Source organism: Peromyscus maniculatus, chromosome 1, assembly GCF_049852395.1.
Source record: "Peromyscus maniculatus bairdii isolate BWxNUB_F1_BW_parent chromosome 1, HU_Pman_BW_mat_3.1, whole genome shotgun sequence".
NCBI lineage: Eukaryota > Metazoa > Chordata > Mammalia > Rodentia > Cricetidae > Peromyscus > Peromyscus maniculatus.
Window position 1 is genome coordinate 165,080,418 of NC_134852.1, and position 19,591 is coordinate 165,100,008.

The 19,591-nt window shown below is 37.2% G+C and overlaps 1 protein-coding gene across 1 annotated transcript; it reads left to right on the forward strand.

Annotated features, from left to right (window-relative positions):
- The first annotated feature begins 14,659 nt into the window (after positions 1 to 14,659).
- Positions 14,660 to 15,586, forward strand: LOC102928089 (olfactory receptor 5B3-like). The gene has a single exon (XM_006995037.1). The coding sequence runs from the start codon at positions 14,663 to 14,665 to the stop codon at positions 15,584 to 15,586; it is 924 nt and encodes a 307-aa protein (XP_006995099.1). The 5' UTR covers positions 14,660 to 14,662.
- Positions 15,587 to 19,591: the final 4,005 nt, after the last annotated feature.

Consider the following 19,591-nt stretch of genomic DNA (forward strand, 5'->3'; position numbering starts at 1 on the left):
GGCGTGTGCCACCACCGCCACACTCTTGCTATGGCTCTAATAGCTCTGACCCTGAACACACAGATATCTATGGGATTAAAGGCGTGTGCCACCACCGCCACACTCTTGCTATGGCTCTAATAGCTCTGACCCCCAGACAACTTTATTTATTAACATACAATCAAATTAATATTTCAATACAAATCAAAATAATATTTCAATACAATTAGATTACCACCACATTTCCCCTTTTCTATTTTAATAAAAAGAAAAAAAGCAAAAGGTTATGACTAACAAAAGAATAACTATATACAAAAGTACAATAACTATATACAATATATACAAGTAATAAATACCTAAACAGGTATTTGACGAATCAGAGAAAATAATTCCATTTTCTATCCTATTTTGGTAAATCCAAGATGTATCTAATGTACTTTCTATCCTAATTAATTTTCAACTATAACTAACTAATCTTCAACCATAACTAACTAATCTTCAACTCCCTCAGAGACCCAAGAAGGGAATAATATTAGCTAACAAAAATAAAAACAGGAAGTGCATGCAAGCAACTTCCAAAAAAAATTTTGTGAGTTGACAGAAACAGCCAGCTGCCTGGGCAGTCACCTGAGGTTTCTCCGCAGTGTTGGGGCATCATCTTCAGCCTATAGGCTTAGTGTATCTGACAGACTCATTTGTGAAGTAGGATGTACACAAGGTCAACAGTTCAACCTCACATTGGGTGAGAGCAGTCCACGTACCAGAAACACCTGAATTCCACTAGTGTCCTGTCATGATTCAGGATTTTAAATTCTGGAAATTGTTGACAGTTTTTTAATTCAGCTGTCCATTCTTCTTGGCTGTGTATATATGGCTTCATCTCAGCATCCCCTTCTTCTCCACATCCCTCTATTAAATGCCAGTCTACTTTTGAGAGGCATGAGCTTTCAGCTGCTGTTCCATTGTACAACAGAATCCATCAGCCCTCTGCCTGTTAAGCTGCCTTCGAAGAAAAGGGCACCGTACCTTTTCCGGATGCGAAGGCCACTTCAGGGATGGGGCCATATTGTCCTGGCCTCAGAAGATGCCTTTTGATAAAGCCATAACCACACTTGTTTTGGCAAGAATCAGTAGTCCCTTGTTTCGTGATCTGTCTGTCCATTTTGTCCTGTTGATTCGAGGATACTTTGTTGTCCAGTGGCTAACTTTTGCCAGAATGAAAGTTGACTCCATATGCAGTTTCTTCAATGCCCATATTTTCTCTAAAGTAGATTGGTACTGCCAGGAGCCGACATGTCTCAAAAAAGAAAAATTTTCTAAGTTATTAAAACATTTTAAATGCCATATTCTGTAGATCTCTGAAGGGTTTGAAGATGACCTGTCTAAAACATCTCTGCTCAATTTTTAAAACATATCTAATATGACTACAAGTTCTATGATAATGTCTAACTACTAGCTTTCATTTCTTTATATCCTAATAGTTGATAATAATAACATTCAAGGATCAGAAATTTGCATTACATTGTTAAATGGATGGAATTAATACAATTAGAAATATACATATAGCATTTTCTAACAATATCAGTTTCAAATTTGTGTACAATATAAAACAATTCAATCCAATGTAAAGTATTTAAAACTAGTAATTGTCTTTTTCTTTTCTTTCTTTCTCTTTTTTTTTTTTAAACAAGAACTTTAAATCTAATCTCCTTTGCTTAGCCTTTTTCCTAACCCTTGACAATAACTTGTAACCAACCCCCCTAAATACTAAAAATTATCCCAGACCCAAAACCCATTAAAAAGACCAAAAAACCACCCGTCCCACACCACCTCTTTGGGAATGTGGGCGTCGTATTCTTAAAATTGCTTCCTGCTGGGTATGGGCGAAGTTTTCTTTATCCTGAAAGAAAAATTTTAGGTTAATTGTCAAATTCTAAGAGAGGTAACTATATCCTTCATTATCCAGTCTGTGTATAATGCCAAAGTTCAGGGTTTATCTCAAGTCCTTATTCAAGTAGTCTTTGAGACTGGATCATCTCAGCTAGTCATCTCAAAATTGCTCTGAGCACCTTGTAGTTCAAAGCTGATCTGTGGATGATGTTTGTCAGCTTAATGATATTATTATTGTCCACGTGGAATTGTTGTTGTTGTGGGGCCCCATCTTCTTTCTGGAGACTTCAGTTGATGTTAGGCCTGGCCATGATTTCCTGCAGAAAACTGATAAGAGACTCGAACACAAAAACATATATATGCAGCTAGCCTTTTTTCTAGAATTAGTTAGTACTCTATGTGACCATTCATATCTTAACAAAGTTTAAAATGTATATATATATATTAATCTTGTAAATTTTGATATAAAATTTATACTTTGAGAACAATTTAAAGAATCAGAATAGAATCAAAGAGTTGAGATTAGTAATAGAATAGTCCCTTAATTAATTTTGCTTTTGTCCTGTACCATAGCAGAAATGGCTCTTATTCTGGCATGATACAGGGAGTTTGCATTTTCCTTTTAACAACATGCTTGATTTTAAAGAAGGAGAGAGCCATTCTCCAACTCCAAAGTCAGCTTTAAATTTTAATTGAACTGGGACTGTTAGAAGACCAATAGTGTTAAATCTTTAGAGAAAAGCAGAAACAAACATTTAGGAAGACATAAAATTTTTTTAGATAATATATACCCATACACCGTTTCACTCTGTTTCTTGGGATAGATGATTTGTCCCTTTTCTTCAGTTGTCTCATTTGTCCAGTGTTCTTCAGATTCCTTAACCTTCATTCTCCTAAAAGAAAAAAACAAAAACCTTTCCCCAAGACTAATTTTGGGGATGTTTCCTTTTGACAAGTTATTATCTGATTAAATGAAAAGGCATGTGTTATTGATACAAGTTAGTTTAAATTGGATGTTCATGCTGGTTGATGAACTATCACCTCCTCTAATTAAGAGGTCTCTCTTGTTCAAATCGAACCTTTATCAATTTTGATGGTACCCACAGCTTATCTTCTCCTGTAGAAACAAAAGCAAAACCACGTCCCCAATGTAATACATACCCTGGTTTCCATTCTGAGGTCAGCACATCCTTAAAGTATATAGGCTGATTTAATTCTGTAGTTTTTTCTATTATCCAATGTCTCTCTGCAGCTGTTGTTCCTTTCTCATTGGCATTCAGAAAATTCAAAGTTAGAAGAGCATTATGCAGTCTATTTCTGGGGGTTTTTGTTACCCATTTCTGTTTATTTAGCATATCCTTTAGAGTTCTGTTTGATCTTTCTATAACTGCTTGACCTGTAGGATTATGTGGTATGCCTGTAATATGCTTTATATTTTAATAAGCAAAAAACTGTTTCATTTTAACAGAGACATATGATGGAGCATTGTCAGTTTTGATTTGTGCAGGTATACCCATGATGGCCATAACTTCTAGCAAATGAGTGATTACAGAATCAGCTTTTTCAGAACTCAAAGCAGTTGCCCATTGAAATCCTGAATAAGTATCGATAGTGTGGTGTACATATTTCAATTTTCCAAATTCTGCAAAGTGAAACACGTCCATCTGCCAGATTTCATTTCTCTGAGTACCCTTTGGGTTACATCCTGCTGGTAATGGCGTCTGATTGTAGAAGGAACAAGTAGGACATTTCTTTACTATTTCTTTGGCTTGTTGCCAGGTTATGGAAAAATCCTTTTTTAAACCTTTACTATTAACGTGATGTTTTTTATGAAATTCTGAGGCCTCCAGCACATTTCCTATCAATAATTTATCAATTTCATCATTGCCTTGTGCTAGAGGGCCGGGCAGACCAGTATGGGATCGAATGTGAGTTATATATAAAGGATGATTCCTTTTCCTGATTGTATCTTGTAATTGAATAAATAGTGAAGTTAATTCTGAAGCATCAGGGATAAATTCTGCAGTCTCAATATGTAACACCACTCTTTCAGCATACTGAGAGTCAGTTACTATGTTGAGAGGTTCTGAAAAATCCATTAATACCAACAGAATAGCATACAATTCTGATTTTTGAACTGAATTATACGGACTTTGAACCACTTTACTTAAATTTTCTGATTTGTAACCTGCCTTTCCTTCTTTGTTGGCATCTGTATAAAATGTACGAACTCCAGATATGGGTTTTTGCCGTACAATTCGAGGCAAGATCCATTCAGCTCTCTTTATAAGATCAATTCTATTGCTTTTGGGATATTTGCTGTTAATTTCTCCCAAAAAATTACTGCAAGCTCTTTGCCAAGGTTCACTTTCTGTCCATAATTTTTCAATGTCCTCCTTAGTTAATGGTACGACAATTTCTGCTGGGTCTATGCCTGCTAATTGACGAAGTCTCAGTTTTCCTTTGTAAATCAAGTCAGAGATTTTTTCCACATAAGTTTTTAATTTTTTATTTGGTTTATTTGGTAAAAATATCCATTCCAATATAATATCTTCCCTCTGCATTAATATTCCAGTAGGAGAACGCCTAGAAGGTAAGATAATCAAAATGCAATCCAGCTTTGGATCAATACGATTCACGTGTCCTTCATGCACTTTCTTTTCTACCAAGGCTAATTCTTTCTCAGCTTCAGGTGATAATTCTCTTGGACTATTTAAGTCCTTGTCACCTTCTAAGGTTTTGAACAAATTAGTCAGTTCATCATTTTTTACCCCAACAATAGTTCGTAGATGAGAAATATCTCCAAATAATCTTTGAAAGTCATTAAGAGTCTGTAGTCTATCTCTCCGAATTTGCACCTTTTGGGGTCTAATTTTTTGTAGCTCTATTTTATATCCTAAATAATTAATAGAATCTCCTCTTTGTATCTTTTCAGGAGCAATTTGTAATCCCCAGCGAGGCAAAATTTTCTTTACTTCTTCAAACATTATTTCTAAAGTATCTGCATTTGAGTCAGCTAGTAAAATATCGTCCATATAATGATAAATTATAGATTTAGGAAATTTTTTACGTATCACTTCCAATGGCTGTTGTACAAAATATTGGCACAGAGTTGGGCTATTCAACATTCCCTGTGGGAGGACCCTCCATTGAAATCTTTTAACCGGTTGAGAATTATTATAAGTAGGCACTGTAAAAGCAAATCTTTCTCTGTCTTTTTCTTGTAAGGGTATTGAAAAGAAACAGTCTTTTAAATCAATAACTATGAGAGGCCATCCTTTTGGTAACAGAGTAGGCAAAGGCATCCCAGATTGTAGAGAACCCATTGGCTGAATTACTTTGTTAATTGCCCTAAGGTCTGTTACCATTCTCCATTTACCAGATTTCTTTTTAATAACAAATACAGGAGAATTCCAAGGGCTGGTTGATTCTTCAATATGCTGAGCATTTAACTGTTCTTCTACCAGCTCTTCTAAAGCCTGGAGTTTCTCTGTTGTTAAAGGCCATTGCTGGACCCATACAGGCTTGTCTGTTAACCATTTTAAAGGTAGAGCTGTTGGTGTCTTTGGAAGATCATCAGTTATTGTGCCCTGTTCTTGTATAATATGGATGGCTGGTGACCACTCATTAGAACAATATCTTCTAATATTTCTCTCAGTAACATGTGCTAGTTTATGATTTGTTTCTGAGATTGGAGGGATGTTAATCTGAGTATTCCATTGTTGCAACAAGTCTCGACCCCACAGGTTCATAGTTATGTTAGCCACATATGGTTTTAATTTTCCTCTCTGTCCTTCTGGACCTATACATTCGAGCCATCTTGCACTCTGTTTCACCTGAGATAATGTCCCAATTCCTAACAGTTGAACGTTTACCTCCTGAAGAGGCCAAGTTGGATGCCAAAATTCTGGTGCAATTATGGTAACGTCCGCACCTGTGTCTACCAGACCAGACAACAAAACACCATTTATTTTTATCGTTAATTTTGGTCTTTGTTCATTAATAGAAGTTTGCCAAAAAATTTTCTTTATGTTTTCTCCTGAATTTTCTATTCTCTCTGTTTCATCATTCTGACCAGCATGATTTATTCCAATAGGCATTTGGTTATTTAATCGCTCTCCAGAGCAGGCATTTCCTCTATGGCTGCCGGAAAGGTTTGAACTGGATTTGCACTGGGGGCCTGCCTGAGGCCCCTCTGGGAGTTTCCCGAAGACTGAGGCAAAGGATTACCCTGTCTGTCCTTTGTTGATCTACATTCGTTGGTCCAGTGTTTTCCCTTACCACACCTTCTGCATACTCCAGAAGGAAGGGGCATTCTGTTGCCATTGTTCCTTGAAGAAACATTGTTTCTGGAAATGACCTGTCTACAGTCCCTTTTCAAATGTCCTTGCTTTCCACATCCAAAACATCTAACACTCCTCAAACCTTTTGAAATTACTTCTCCTACCCATGTATCATCATGCTCATCAGCTTCAACATTAATTGTTTCTCTAATCCAATCTTCCATAGGTGCAGATCTTGCCCTTAATGGCCTGATTATTCTTTTGCATGCTGCATTCGCATTCTCAAAGGCCAAAGATTCAATTATTGCCTTACCAGCTTCTGAATCCGAGACCGTTCTCTTTACTGCTGAAGCCAGTCTTTGTAAAAAATCTGTAAAAGACTCTTTTGGGCCTTGCTTCACCTTTGTAAATGACTCAGATTTTTTTCCTGGTTCCTCAACTTTGTCCCATGCATTCAAGGCTGCCGTTCGACATAAAATTAGGGTTTGGACATCATATAAACATTGTGCTTGTGCTGAAGCATATTGGCCTTCGCCCATAAGCTGATCCTGGCAAACTTGTACTCCTTTATCCCTCCATTGTTTTTCTATGTTTTTAGCCTCCTCCTTAAACCAAGTCAGAAATTGAAGTCTCTGGCTGGGTTCCAGAACACCTTGTGCGAGGTCCCGCCAGTCCTGTGGTACTATCCTATTATATGTTGACCAAGTGTTTAACATTTGCTTTACATATGGGGAATGCATGCCATAAGATACTATTGCCTCCTTAAACCTTTTTAAATCCAACATTTCAATTGGAGCCCAAGTATTTTGTGTAGCCATTTGATCAGGCATCTGCTGTACTGTTACAGGATAAATTAAGGGTGACTGTGTGAAAACAGGCTTTCTTTCTGCAACCTTATGATCCCGACTTGAAACAACTTCACTGTTAATTTCTTCTGTCTGAATTTTTACAGGTTTAACAAGTTCTTCTAACGCTGTTATCCTGGCACTTAAATTGACTATCTTTTTAAATATTAAAATGTGGATTATTATAGTGATGAGGTGCATAATTCCACCAATACTAATATTATATAGTTGTTCCATTGCCAGACTGCCTAAAATTTCGAACAAAAACCAATTTTCTTCCAATGTACACATAAAACCCATTTGTTTTTTAATGTGGAAAAAAATTCTCTTTTAGATAGTTTCCTTTAAAATATCTGATATATTATGACTTACCAAATCTGCGTAGAACAGTAGAAATCCGAGGGGATTTTCAAAGCAGCCACCTAGTGTCCCAGGTGTAAATCCAGAGAGAGAGAGAGAGAGAGAGAGAGAAGAGAGAGAGAGAGAGAGAGAGAGAGAGAGAGAGAGAGAGAGAGAGAGAGGAAAGAGAGAACGCACAAGAAAGCGTAGCCGGCTAAAGCTTAAATGCAGCCACGTGTTCCCTCTTGTGCCGAGTCAAGGCTTGGGTCTGGCTTCCTTAAGCTCCGACCACGTGCGTTGGCTTTACGCGCAGGTCTGAGTTGTTTGTAGCACCGGCTTTAGGCAAGCTGCTCACAGACCTAGGCCCGGGCTAGAAGTTGCTACCCGGACTAGGACGCCAGCAGCTCGGACTAAGAAGCCGATCGCCGCCGGCCGCCGTGTGCCGCCGCTGCCGCCGCCGCCGCCTGCCGCCCTTGCGGGAAAGCGGACCTGCCGCCAAGCCAAGCTTCATTTGGTGACAAGAGATGGCAAGCTGTGACTCTGTCTCCCCTCATTATTTGGGGAATTCATTAAAGTTACCTTCATATATTTTAGGAGGCTTCCACTGCACTAGTTTTCCATACCACCCCTCAAATGTCTCTCAATTCTAGCTGTCCCTCCCTGCAATCTTTCCCTCAACTCCATCTCCCCTCACCTGTCCTACCTGGTTTTTGCATTTTATTCCTTATTCCTCTGTCATCTGTCCATCCAAAAAATCTATTCAATTTCTGTCTGTCAGGGAAACCCATGTATTATTCTGCATTCCTAAACTCATTGGTTGGTTATTATTTTTTAGTGGCCAATATCCACCTATGAATGAATACATACCATATACATTTTTCTGGTGCTTAGTTACCTCACTCCAGATGTTTTTTTTTCTGGTTAAATCCTTTTGCCAGAAAATTTTATGATGTCTTTTTTTTTTAACAGCTGAGTAATACTCTATTTTGTAAATGTATCACATTTTCTTTACCCATTCTTCTGTTGGGGGACATATATTTTCTGGCTATTATTAATAGAGCAGCAATGAATATGGTTGAACAAGTGTCCTTGTGGTAGGATGAAGCATGTTTTGGGTGTATTGCCAAGAATGATACAGCTGGGTCTTAGATAGATCAATTCCTATGTTTCTGAAGAACTGCCAAACTGATTTCCATAGTGGCTATACTTTGTACTCCCATCAGCAAGGGGTGAATTCCCCCCTAATTCCACATTCTCAACAGCATGATCTGTCATTTGTGATATTGATCTTAGCCATTCTGACAGGTGTAAGATGAAATCTTAGATTAGTATTGATTTGCATTTCCCTGATGACAAAGGATGCTAAATGTTTCTTTGTTTCTCAGCCATTTGCATGTCCTCTATTGAGAATTCTTTGTTTAGATTTGTACTCCATTTTTTAGTTGGGTTATTTGGTTTTTTGATATCTAGTTCTTGAGTTGTTTATAAATTTTAGGTATTAGTCCTCTAGCAGATGTGGGATGGGTAAAAATATTTTCCTGTTCTGCAGACTCCTGCTTTTTCAGTAAGATGGTGTCATTTGCCATGCAGAACCTTTTCAATTACATGAGGTCCCGTTTATTAATTGCCAATCTTAGTGCCTGCAATATTGTTATTACTATTAAGGAAGATGTTTTCTGTGCTGATGACCCTAGTCTCTTATCTATTGACTTCACTGTGTCTGGTTTTATGTTAAGGTGCTTGATCCATTTGGAGTTGGGTTATATCAGAGGGATCATAGAGAGGAAAGAAAAATGAGAGTTTATTACAATTATATTTTAATTAATTTCTTTTTTTCTATTTTTAACATGCTGAAATTTTTTATTAAAGAACTATAGATGGGGAAGAAATTCTGTCAAAAACATTCTATGTAACTAGCTTTATCTTGATACCAAAGTCAGATAAGAAAATTTAATAGTTTTGTCAACATGACAAAATCTAGAGCCACTTGGGAAGAGAGTCTCAGTGAATGATTGTCTAGAGTTGACTGACCTGTGATGTCTGTTGGGGATTTTCTTGATTTATTGGAAGTCCTGGACACTGTAGTGACTTCATTCTCTGGGCAGAGGGTCCTGGATTTTGTAAGAGTAAAAGTGAGCTGATCATTAGCATGCAGCATTAATTCATTGTTTTCTTCTCTTGATTGCGATTAATGTGAGAAGCTCCTTCAGGGTTTTGCAGCCTTGAGTTCCCTATAATGATGGACTGTAACCTGGAAGTGTGGCCCTAATTAATGACCTAACCTTTAAGTTGCTTTTGTTAGAACATTTTATTACAGCAACAAGAAGTGAGCTAAGACAGGGTACAACGAATGGGGAAGCATAAGCTCAGTATATTTCATGAGTATAGCTGAAAATTCCTGAACATGGTACTTAGAAACTAAGATAAGAAGTGCATTAGAAAAAGTATTTACAGTGATCCAATGGGATCTGTCCCAAAGATTAATAAAATGTAGATTCTAGAATTAAACCCTTATATCCATAGCCACGTGATGCTTGAAAATTTCCCAAGAGAACACACTGCGACAAGGGTCTGTTTTCAATAAATGAGATTGGGAGAGCAAGATATCCATATGAAATAGAAAACTACACACACCTTAACTTGCCAGCTACAAGACTATCTTCAAAATAAATGACTTAAATGAAAGACAAAAACTATGACAATACTAGAGGACACTATAGGGGAGACACTTGAGGACATTGCACTGCAATGGATTAAGTGTTTTTTTTTAACCTCACAGAAAACACAAACAAATACAAACAAACAAAAATATGATTGTCTTAAAGTAGAAAGATTCTGCTTGGCAAAAAGAAATTGTCAACAGAATAAAAAGAAAAATCTACAAAATAGGAAAAATAGCTGAAATTGTGCATCTGTAAAGCTATTTCTGATTTTTAGAGAAAAATAATTGCAAAACTCAATAGTAAATAATTAATGAATGTAGACTGGTGAGATGCCTCAGTTGGTAAAGGAGCTCATTTCCACACCTGAGGGTCTTTGTTCAAATTCTGGGACCCACATGCAGGATGGAAAGAACTGACTTCTATAAGTTATTCTTAGAGTTCCACACACAAACATCATAGATGAGTAAATAAAGACATAAATAAAAACCAAAATGTGTTAAAATTTAAAAATTAATGTCTGGTCAATAGAAATTAGCAGACATTTTTGTAAAAAGAGGCACACAACATTCTGTAGAGTACTATAAGTGTTGTTATATAAAAGAATGATCAAGGATTATCACCTATTATGACAAGTTACACTTGGCTACAGACAAGAAGTTGAGATGTGCTACTGGACACAAGGGTTACTATTGATAACAAAAAATATTATGTTTTTGGAAATAGTAGAAGAAATGAAAATTCTATAAGGAAGGATTTTGAAAGTTTTTAACCACAGAGAAATGGTGCTTGAGAGGACAGGCATTCTTTGCCTAGCTTTACCTTTTACAGTAGACATTATATATAGAAACATTGCATGGTACCTCAGTAATACTCAGTAACGAGTTTTGTGTTTTCATTTATCCACTAAAATGGAAATTTGACTTCTAAGATACAGAAACTAGTTTGTTCCCCAAGGTTCATTAATTGCTTTTCTCCTAAGAAGACAGGATGAGGATCTTCAGATACACTCTCAGGGAACTCTCCAGAGCTTTCTGAGTGTCTATAATCCTCTGTACATCTCTATGCACTAGTATCTCAAATCCCAATGTGGCACACCGGGTGGCACACTGCTTGCCATTATCCATTAGATGCTGTTTATTTCCTGAATGGCAGTCATTGTTAACACATGCAGGTCTTCTGCCTGACCTGAAGATCAGCTATGGGACTTCAACAAGTTGAAGAAAAACACTCAAAGATAAAAGTTACATTGATTGACTCTTATCTGGCAAATTCTTCATGTGTTTCCTTCTTCTGTTTTTATATACAGACACAATCTGTAAACTGGGGGAGAGGAGTAATCTTGTCTGGTTTGCCTGTAGTATGTTTTTCTAATAAAGAGGTAAGTGACCCTTGAAGAGAAGTAATGCATGGTGAATTCAGACCTTGGTCTAAGCAGTGGTTCTCTCTTCCTCTCTTCCTTTAGAAAAGATTAAACATTGATCACCTTCTATGACCAAGCTCCTGGAAGAGGATTTGTGAAGTATTGAATAATGGACTTTTAAGATTTTAGAGTAACCATTCGATGTAAAACATCCACTACCAAAAACTGGCTACCTACATCTCATTAGCATCATAGTGAGATGTATAATTCCTGAAAAAGAAATGGCCTATGAATACCAGCTATGAGTTACTTGAAAACAGTTGTTTAAAAAATAGTTTTGAGGGCTAAAATAGTTTAAAGGCTAAGGTTATTCTTCTAAAACTAGTTTTGAAATGCTGAGTCTAGGAATAGTTGTCAAAATAGTACAGGAGATTTAATGATTCATATAAGTTTTTCTCAGAAAAAATATAAAATGTAATTTAATAATGTAACTTTATTTTGTTCACTGTATGTTTGATTTACTTGGAGATTAAAAATAATCATAAAAGACACAAACCCAGAAGATAAAATAATCTTTCTGCACACTGATGACAGGCTAGATATCAATGCATATTCTCTCATTTACATTTCCACCCTATACCATGAGGTCAAGCTCATTGCTGGATAGAATCTTTTTTTTTTAGTCTTATAAGTTAGTTTAGATTTTTTAATGAATATTTTTATTTTATAATTAATTTAATTTTACATATCAACCACAGATTCCCGTGTTCTCCCTCCTCCCATCCCCAGCCTTCCCCCCTAATCCACCCACCATTCCCACCTCCTCCAAGGCAAGGTCTCCCCTGGGGATTCAGCACAGCCTGGTAGATTCAGTTGGGGCAGGTCCAGTCCCTTCCTCCCTGCACCAAGGCTGAGCAAAGTGTCTCAACCTCTTTTTTTTTTGTTTGTTTGTTTTCATATATATATAATTTTACAATACCATTCAGTTCTACATATCAGCCATGGGGTCCCCTATTCTCCCCCCTCCACCACCTCCCCTTACCCCCAGCCTACCCCCCATTCCCACCTCCTCCAGGACAAGTCCTCCCCCGAGGACTGCGATTAACCTGGTAGACTCCGTCCAGGCAGGTCCAGTCCCTTCCTCCCAGACTGAGCCAAGTGTCCCTGCATAAGCTCCAGGTTTCAAACAGCTAACTCATGCAATGATCACAGGACTTGGTCCCACTGCCTAGTTGCCTCCCAAACTGATCAAGCCGATCAACTGTCTCACCTATTCAGAGGGCCTGATCCAGCTGGGGGCCCCTCAGCCTTTGGTTCATAGTTCATGTGTTTCCATTTATTTGGCTATTTTTTTCAATAATTGAGTAAAACTGAAATTTATTATAAGCCACAGTTGTCCTTGGGACCTTCATGATATATATATATATATATATATATATATATATATATATATATATATATATCTCCTCTATGGTTCTATGGGTTGTGGTCTGATTGTTCTTTATTTTATATCTAGAATCCACCTATGAGTGAGTACATACCATGACTGTCTTTCTGGGTTTGGGTTACCTCACTCAGGATGATTTTTTTCTAGTGCTGGATAGAATCTTAACTGTTACACTTTAATGTTTTTCAAACTGTTTACAAAAATTGCAATTACCTTGAAACTTCTTAGATATTATTTTTTCCTACAAACACAGTAAGAAATAATACTTTCAATTCCATTTTACACTTTCTCTCTCTCTCTCTCTCTCTCTCTCTCTCTCTCTCTCTCCATTTGTAGATAATATACCAAATGCTAACAGTTATCATATGGCATATGATTTGAAAATAAATGTTTTCAAGATAGACGTACATAATTAAAGTGGCCAAAGCCTCAAGAGATTAATGATAGGAAATAACAGAGTGGATATACTTCCAAATATTCCCAGCCAAACACGAAAGTTTAAGTATCATTAGACTATAAGAACACTATGTCTATCAGATAAACAAAGCCCATCAACTAGAAACTAGGGCTCCTGGGCCTGTGTTCTTACTGTGGGATGATATCCCGAGAAAAGTAAAACTAAAAATTCCAAAAGAGGAACACATTATCTAAAATTATATATTACAGTAATCAAACTTTTGAAAAGGATGGTTCATGTGAGATTGCATGACCAGCGTTGGTACTCTTAGTGTAAAAACAAACAGATTCATGAGAATGCACAGGCCCAAAGGCAGGATGGAAAATTTGGAAAGAGAATTTTCAATACTTAAACTTACCCAGAACTAAAGACCTGGGTGCTATTATCACATAGTAATGATAATATGATTGTAGTACTCACTAAAGCATGCTAAACAATCAGCATTTTTGCCTTTGATATTCTACTTTATTTTCCCAATAATACCTCAAGTAGGGCTCATTACAGTCTTCATTTTGTAGGTAGCTATGTGGTGTGTAGAGGAGTTAGGTGTTTTCTAGGCAGTCAGCAGGTGATCTGGTATGTATTTCTTCCATGAACTTGAACTCTCTGTGTTTTAGTTAATAATATTTCTTCATTCCAAGCTGCTTCTGAGATTGAACACTCTCCCAACATACCCATGAGCTCAACAAATCCAGTATGTACAGCATTTAGCAATATTGATTCAAAACAAAGCCTTCTTTGAGCTAATCATAATTTTATGCTTCTGCATATATATGTATCAATGGATCTAGATGTTATGTATTAAAAGCATGAGAATATGTGTGCTAAGAAGAGTTAAAATGCAATTCAAGCTCATTACTTCATTCTGAACTTTTAGTATTTGAAGAAACATTTTAAAGTTGGGAGTATTCACTTGCTTGATCATTAATGAGAGCAACTATATGGTGACCAAGATACAACTAACATACAGTGTGCCACTAAATTCACTGTCATTAAATAAAAGAAAACAATTATTCATTATAGTTAAGTTAAATTATTTTATATAATTAGTTTGCAATGGGTGAACAATTTACCTGGATTCAAAACAGAAGTTGGTAATTATATTATTTAAATATGCAGACTATTAATATCTCTTGTGCTTCACAATTTAGAAGGATATAATCATTTATCAAAGTCATTATGTTATTGACAGAGAACAGTCTGTTTCTATAGTATCTCTTGGCAGGGAAGCACAGTAGTGTTAGTTTTACAGAGTCCAGGAAAGGTGAACTGGCATAGAGATACGCTAAAATAAACCATTTTCAAACAGTTAGCAAACTTTCTGCATCTGGTTAACAAATACATGTACTTTTTTTTATTTCATCGTTTAAGGCCTTCTGTTGACTAACTGATATCATTGATGGAGAACAGGACAGAAGTGACGTGGTTCATCTTGTTGGGACTGACCAATAACCCACATCTGCAGCTTCCCCTCTTTTTCACCTTCCTCCTCATCTACACCATCACCTTGGTGGGGAATCTGGGGATGTTTCTGTTGATTCTCTTGGACTCTCGGCTTCACACCCCCATGTACATTTTCCTTTGTCACTTGTCCTTAGTGGACTTTTGTTACTCGTCAACAATCACTCCAAAAGTCATAGCTGGATTACTTACAGGAGACAAGATTATGTCCTACAATGCTTGTGCCACTCAGATGTTCTTTTTTGCAACCTTTGCCAATGTGGAGATCTACCTTTTGGTCTCAATGGCCTATGATCGTTATGTAGCAGTGTGTAAGCCCCTACACTATGCCACCACCATGACAACAAGTTTGTGTACATGTCTAATCATTGGCTCTTATATTATTGGTTTCCTGAATGCTTCCATCTATACTGTAAATGCATTAAGTCTCTCCTTCTGTGAGTTTAATGTGATCCATCATTTTTTCTGTGACATTCCAGCAGTCATGATTGTATCTTGCTCTGATAGACATGTCAATGAACTCATTCTTATATATGTAGCCAGCTTCAATATCTTTTTTGCTCTTATACTTATCTTAAAATCCTACATGTTCATTTTCATCAATATACTAAAGATGCATTCAGTGGCAGGATATCGCAAAGCTCTGTCCACCTGTGCCTCCCACTTCACAGCTGTCTCCATTTTCTATGGGACAGTCATATTCATGTACTTGCAGCCCAGTTCCAGTCACTCCATGGACACTGACAAAATCGCATCTGTCTTCTACACCATGGCTACCCCCATGTTGAACCCTCTGGTCTACAGCATAAGGAATAAGGAGGTGAAGAATGCTTTTACAAAGATTGTATTGAGGTCAAAATAGTATTACAGGTTTCAATTTAACTTTTTGGAATGCACACTATCTGGAATCACTTCTCTCGTCCTAACCCTGTAGTGCATCATATTTTCTCATGTGACACTGAATTCAAGAGCTTGAGTTGACGTCTTCACCTGTGCAATAGTGTGGTGGCTGTCCAAACGTCAGTGTCTTATTTGGAAGAGTGAAACCTGAATAAAAGGAATATGATAAATTTAGTTTTTTCATAAACTATCCTAAATTTATCATATTCAATAATTTTTCATATAATATTTTTCCATCACATCAATACAAATCTATGTATACAGCTGTATCTAGAAGCCAGTTAAAGAAAAGACACCCCCATAGATTTCTTGTGAAGACTTCTACAAGTGGATGCCAAAAAATTTCCAGAATAAAATGCAACATGGGCCGGGCAGTGGTGGCACAATCCTTTAATCCCAGCACTCGGGAGGCAGAGACAGGCAGATCTCTGTGAGTTCGAGGCCATCCTGGACTACCAAGTGAGTCCCAGGAAAGGCACAAAGCTACACAGAGAAATCCTGTCTCGAAAAAACCAAAAACCAAAAAAAAAAAAAAAAGCAACATGGATTTGTGTTATATCCTACTTTTGTCTATAAATGTCTACTTTTGTGTTCATTTAGTTGTGCTCATTTCATAGGGATATCTAAATGAACACGCCAAACATTTAATGTTTGTTTAATGACTAGAATATGAGGTTGTATTTAAAAAAATGATACTGGAAATCAGCAGACTTATTTAATAAATGTCAGTCCTCCTCCTCATCTAACCCATGCATTGCTCATCTGGATAAAGTTGAAAGTGAATATTATCCTGAGTGAGGTAACCCAGACTCAGAAAGACAAACATGGGATGTACTCACTCATAAGTGATACTAGATATAAAACAAAGGATAATCAGACTACAACCCACAGCTCCAGAGAAGCTATGAAACAAGGAAGACTCTAAGAGGGATGTACAGATAACCTTGGGAGGGGGAAACAGAGGAGATTTCCATGTGTAAACTGGTGATAATGGGGGCAGTAGAAAGGAGGGGTTGGGGGATAAGAACATGAGGGAACAGGATGGTGGAGCTGGGGGAGGGATGGAGCTGGCGAGCAATGAATGAGATATCTTGATAGAGGGAGACATTATGGGGTAAAGGAGAAACCTGGTGTTAGGGAAATTTCCAGGAATCCACAAGGACAACCCTAGATTAGACTACTAGTAACAGTTGTCAGGGTGCCTGAACTGGCCTACCCTGGTAAGCAAACTGGTGAATACCCTAACTGTCATCATAGATCCTTCATCCAGTAACTGATGTAAGCAGATACAGAGATCCACAATCAAACACCAGGCTGAGATCTGGGAGTCCAGTTGAAGAGAGGGAATAGGGATTATATAAGAAAGGTAGTCAAGATCATGATGGGGAAATCTATAGAGACAACTGAACCAAGCTTAAAGAACTCACTAGCTTTAGACTGACAGCTATGGACCCTGCATGGGACAGCACTAGATCCTCTGCATACCCGAGAGAGTTGGGTTTGTTTGAGGGGTTCCTGGCAGTGTGATCAAGATATATTCCTGGTACATGAGCCAGCTTTCTGGATCCCATTACCTATGTTCAGACCCCTAACTCACCCCTGATAAAACGGTGAGGGGCTTTGTCCTGCCTCAACTGAATGAACCAGGCTTAGCTGCCCCCCCCCATGGGAGAATTTACCCTGTTGGAGGAGGGGATGAGGGGTAAGGGAGGAAGGTGGAGGGGAGTAGGAGAAGGAATGAGAGGGGGATCTGTGGTTGGTATGTAAAATAAAAAAAATTTATAAAGTCATGAAAAAAGAAGCTACCTTCTTCTTTAAATAAGTCATTGAGTGATATTTATCCCCCCCTTTTTGTCTCCCATACCCTCTCATGTTCTCAGTCTCCAAGAATACACTAATTACAGTTTCCCCTCCCCATCATCAGGTATGAGCTCAAGTTGAATCATTCAGCTCTATTTACTGGCTGTTTATCATAGAAATGGTTCAATGCAAGTCTTACAACCTTTCCTAATCTCATGAATTTCTAGCAAAAAATAAATCTGCAAAGATTGTGAGAGTTTTCAGTGGGTAAAGTACTTGCTGTACAAACATAAGGTCATGAGTTAAAAGCCTAAGCAACTATGTGAAATGTGAGCAATGTGTCTGGTGTCTAATCCTGGCATGAGAGAGTCCAAACCATAGTGACTGTTACCTTAACACAGAATCTGCTGTAACAGAGGCATGGAAGAGGGTAACTGCTGCATGATTCTGGTAGGATTATAGATCAACATAAGCAGTATGGATAATTATAGGGAGCATCCAATTCCTTGTTACTGAGTAAAACTTCAAAAGAAATAAAATCAGTTTGGACAACAACTAACTATCTTTGTAGTGGTGATCACAATACACAAGAAATTGAAAGAAATCATAAATGTTCCCAGGTAATTGTGGAATAAAGATAAGATAGTACTCAAGTGGTTTGTATATAATATGTACTAATGATCCATTCAAATATTTTATTATTTGTAACAACAGGAATGTGACTGGAGATCACTAAGCTTTCATCAGGGATGGAGACATGATGGAATATAGGAGGGTTAATTAAATGAAGGGTATGTGTTACATCAGGTGGAAACCTGCTTCTTTTTTTGTTCTTTTCTTCTATTTTCTTTTTGAGATTATAATATAATTATGTCATTTATCTTTCCTATTTCCTCCTTCCAAACTCTTCAGTATGCCTCCCTCTATTCTCTTGCAAATTGATAGCCCACCATTTCACTAATTGTTATTGCATGCACACATGTACACATATATGCATATATTACTATATATACTGGTTCAGTCAATATAATGTTACTTTTATGTATGTCTTCAGCGTTTATGGCTTGGTACTGGATGTCTAGTTGATATGCTCTTCCTTTGGGAAATTGGCGTATGCTCCCAACTTTTGTGAGTTACCTATAGTTCTTTGTGAAGGCTTGAGGTATTATGGACTTTTCCCTGTCTACTTTGGCATGTTCATTGGTGTCATCTTTTTAAGCTCATATTTGGCCAGTCATGTAGGTGATGCTTCATGGACGTAGGTTTTTATGTTACTAGGAGACAGAATCTCATAGCAAACTCCCTCATTCTCTGACTCTTACAGTCATTCTACATCCTCTTCCGCAATGTTTTACATGACTTAAGTGCATGAATGTTTTGTAGATGTATCTATTGGAACAGGGCTTTACAAGTGTGCATCTTGGTTGGTTATATTTTTTTGGTTTTCATGGGAGGAGAGTGAAGGGGAATTGCAGAATGCAAGTGAACTCATATAGACAATGGTAAAAGGGAGGCTCTTAGGGAGAAGATGGAGATAAATACAGAAGAAGGGGGAAAGTGTATAAAATAACAATTAGGAAGTCTGAAAAAGTTACAAGGAATCATACTACTAGCTATTTACCTAAACAGACCTTATAATACATGCAATTAAGTGTATAAATATACATATATAGTTAAAATTCTCTTGGACTTCTATTGTTCTACATAGTCAACAGATTTGGTAAGTCAATTAAGATATTTTACAGGGTGAAATTAGTTAAAAGAGAATTAGTTAAAAGAGACATATTTTTTATAAGGGAATGAATTTGGTCTCTGTTTGATAATACAGGCCAAGCAGTTATAGAAAGATCAAATCGAACTTTAATGGATATGCTAAATAATCAGAAAGGGGTAACAAATCCCCCAGAAATAGATTACTTAATGCTCTATTAACTTTGAATTTTCTCAATGCTAATGAGAAATGAAAAACAGCTGTGGAGAGACATTGGATAATAGAAAAACTACAGAATTAAATCAGCCTATATACTTTAAGGATGTGCTGACCTTAGAATGGAAACCAGGATATGTGTTATGTTGGGGACGAGGTTTTGCTTTTGTTTCTACAGGAGAAGATAAGCTGTGGATACCATCAAAATTGATAAAGGTTTGATCTGAACAAGAGAGGCCT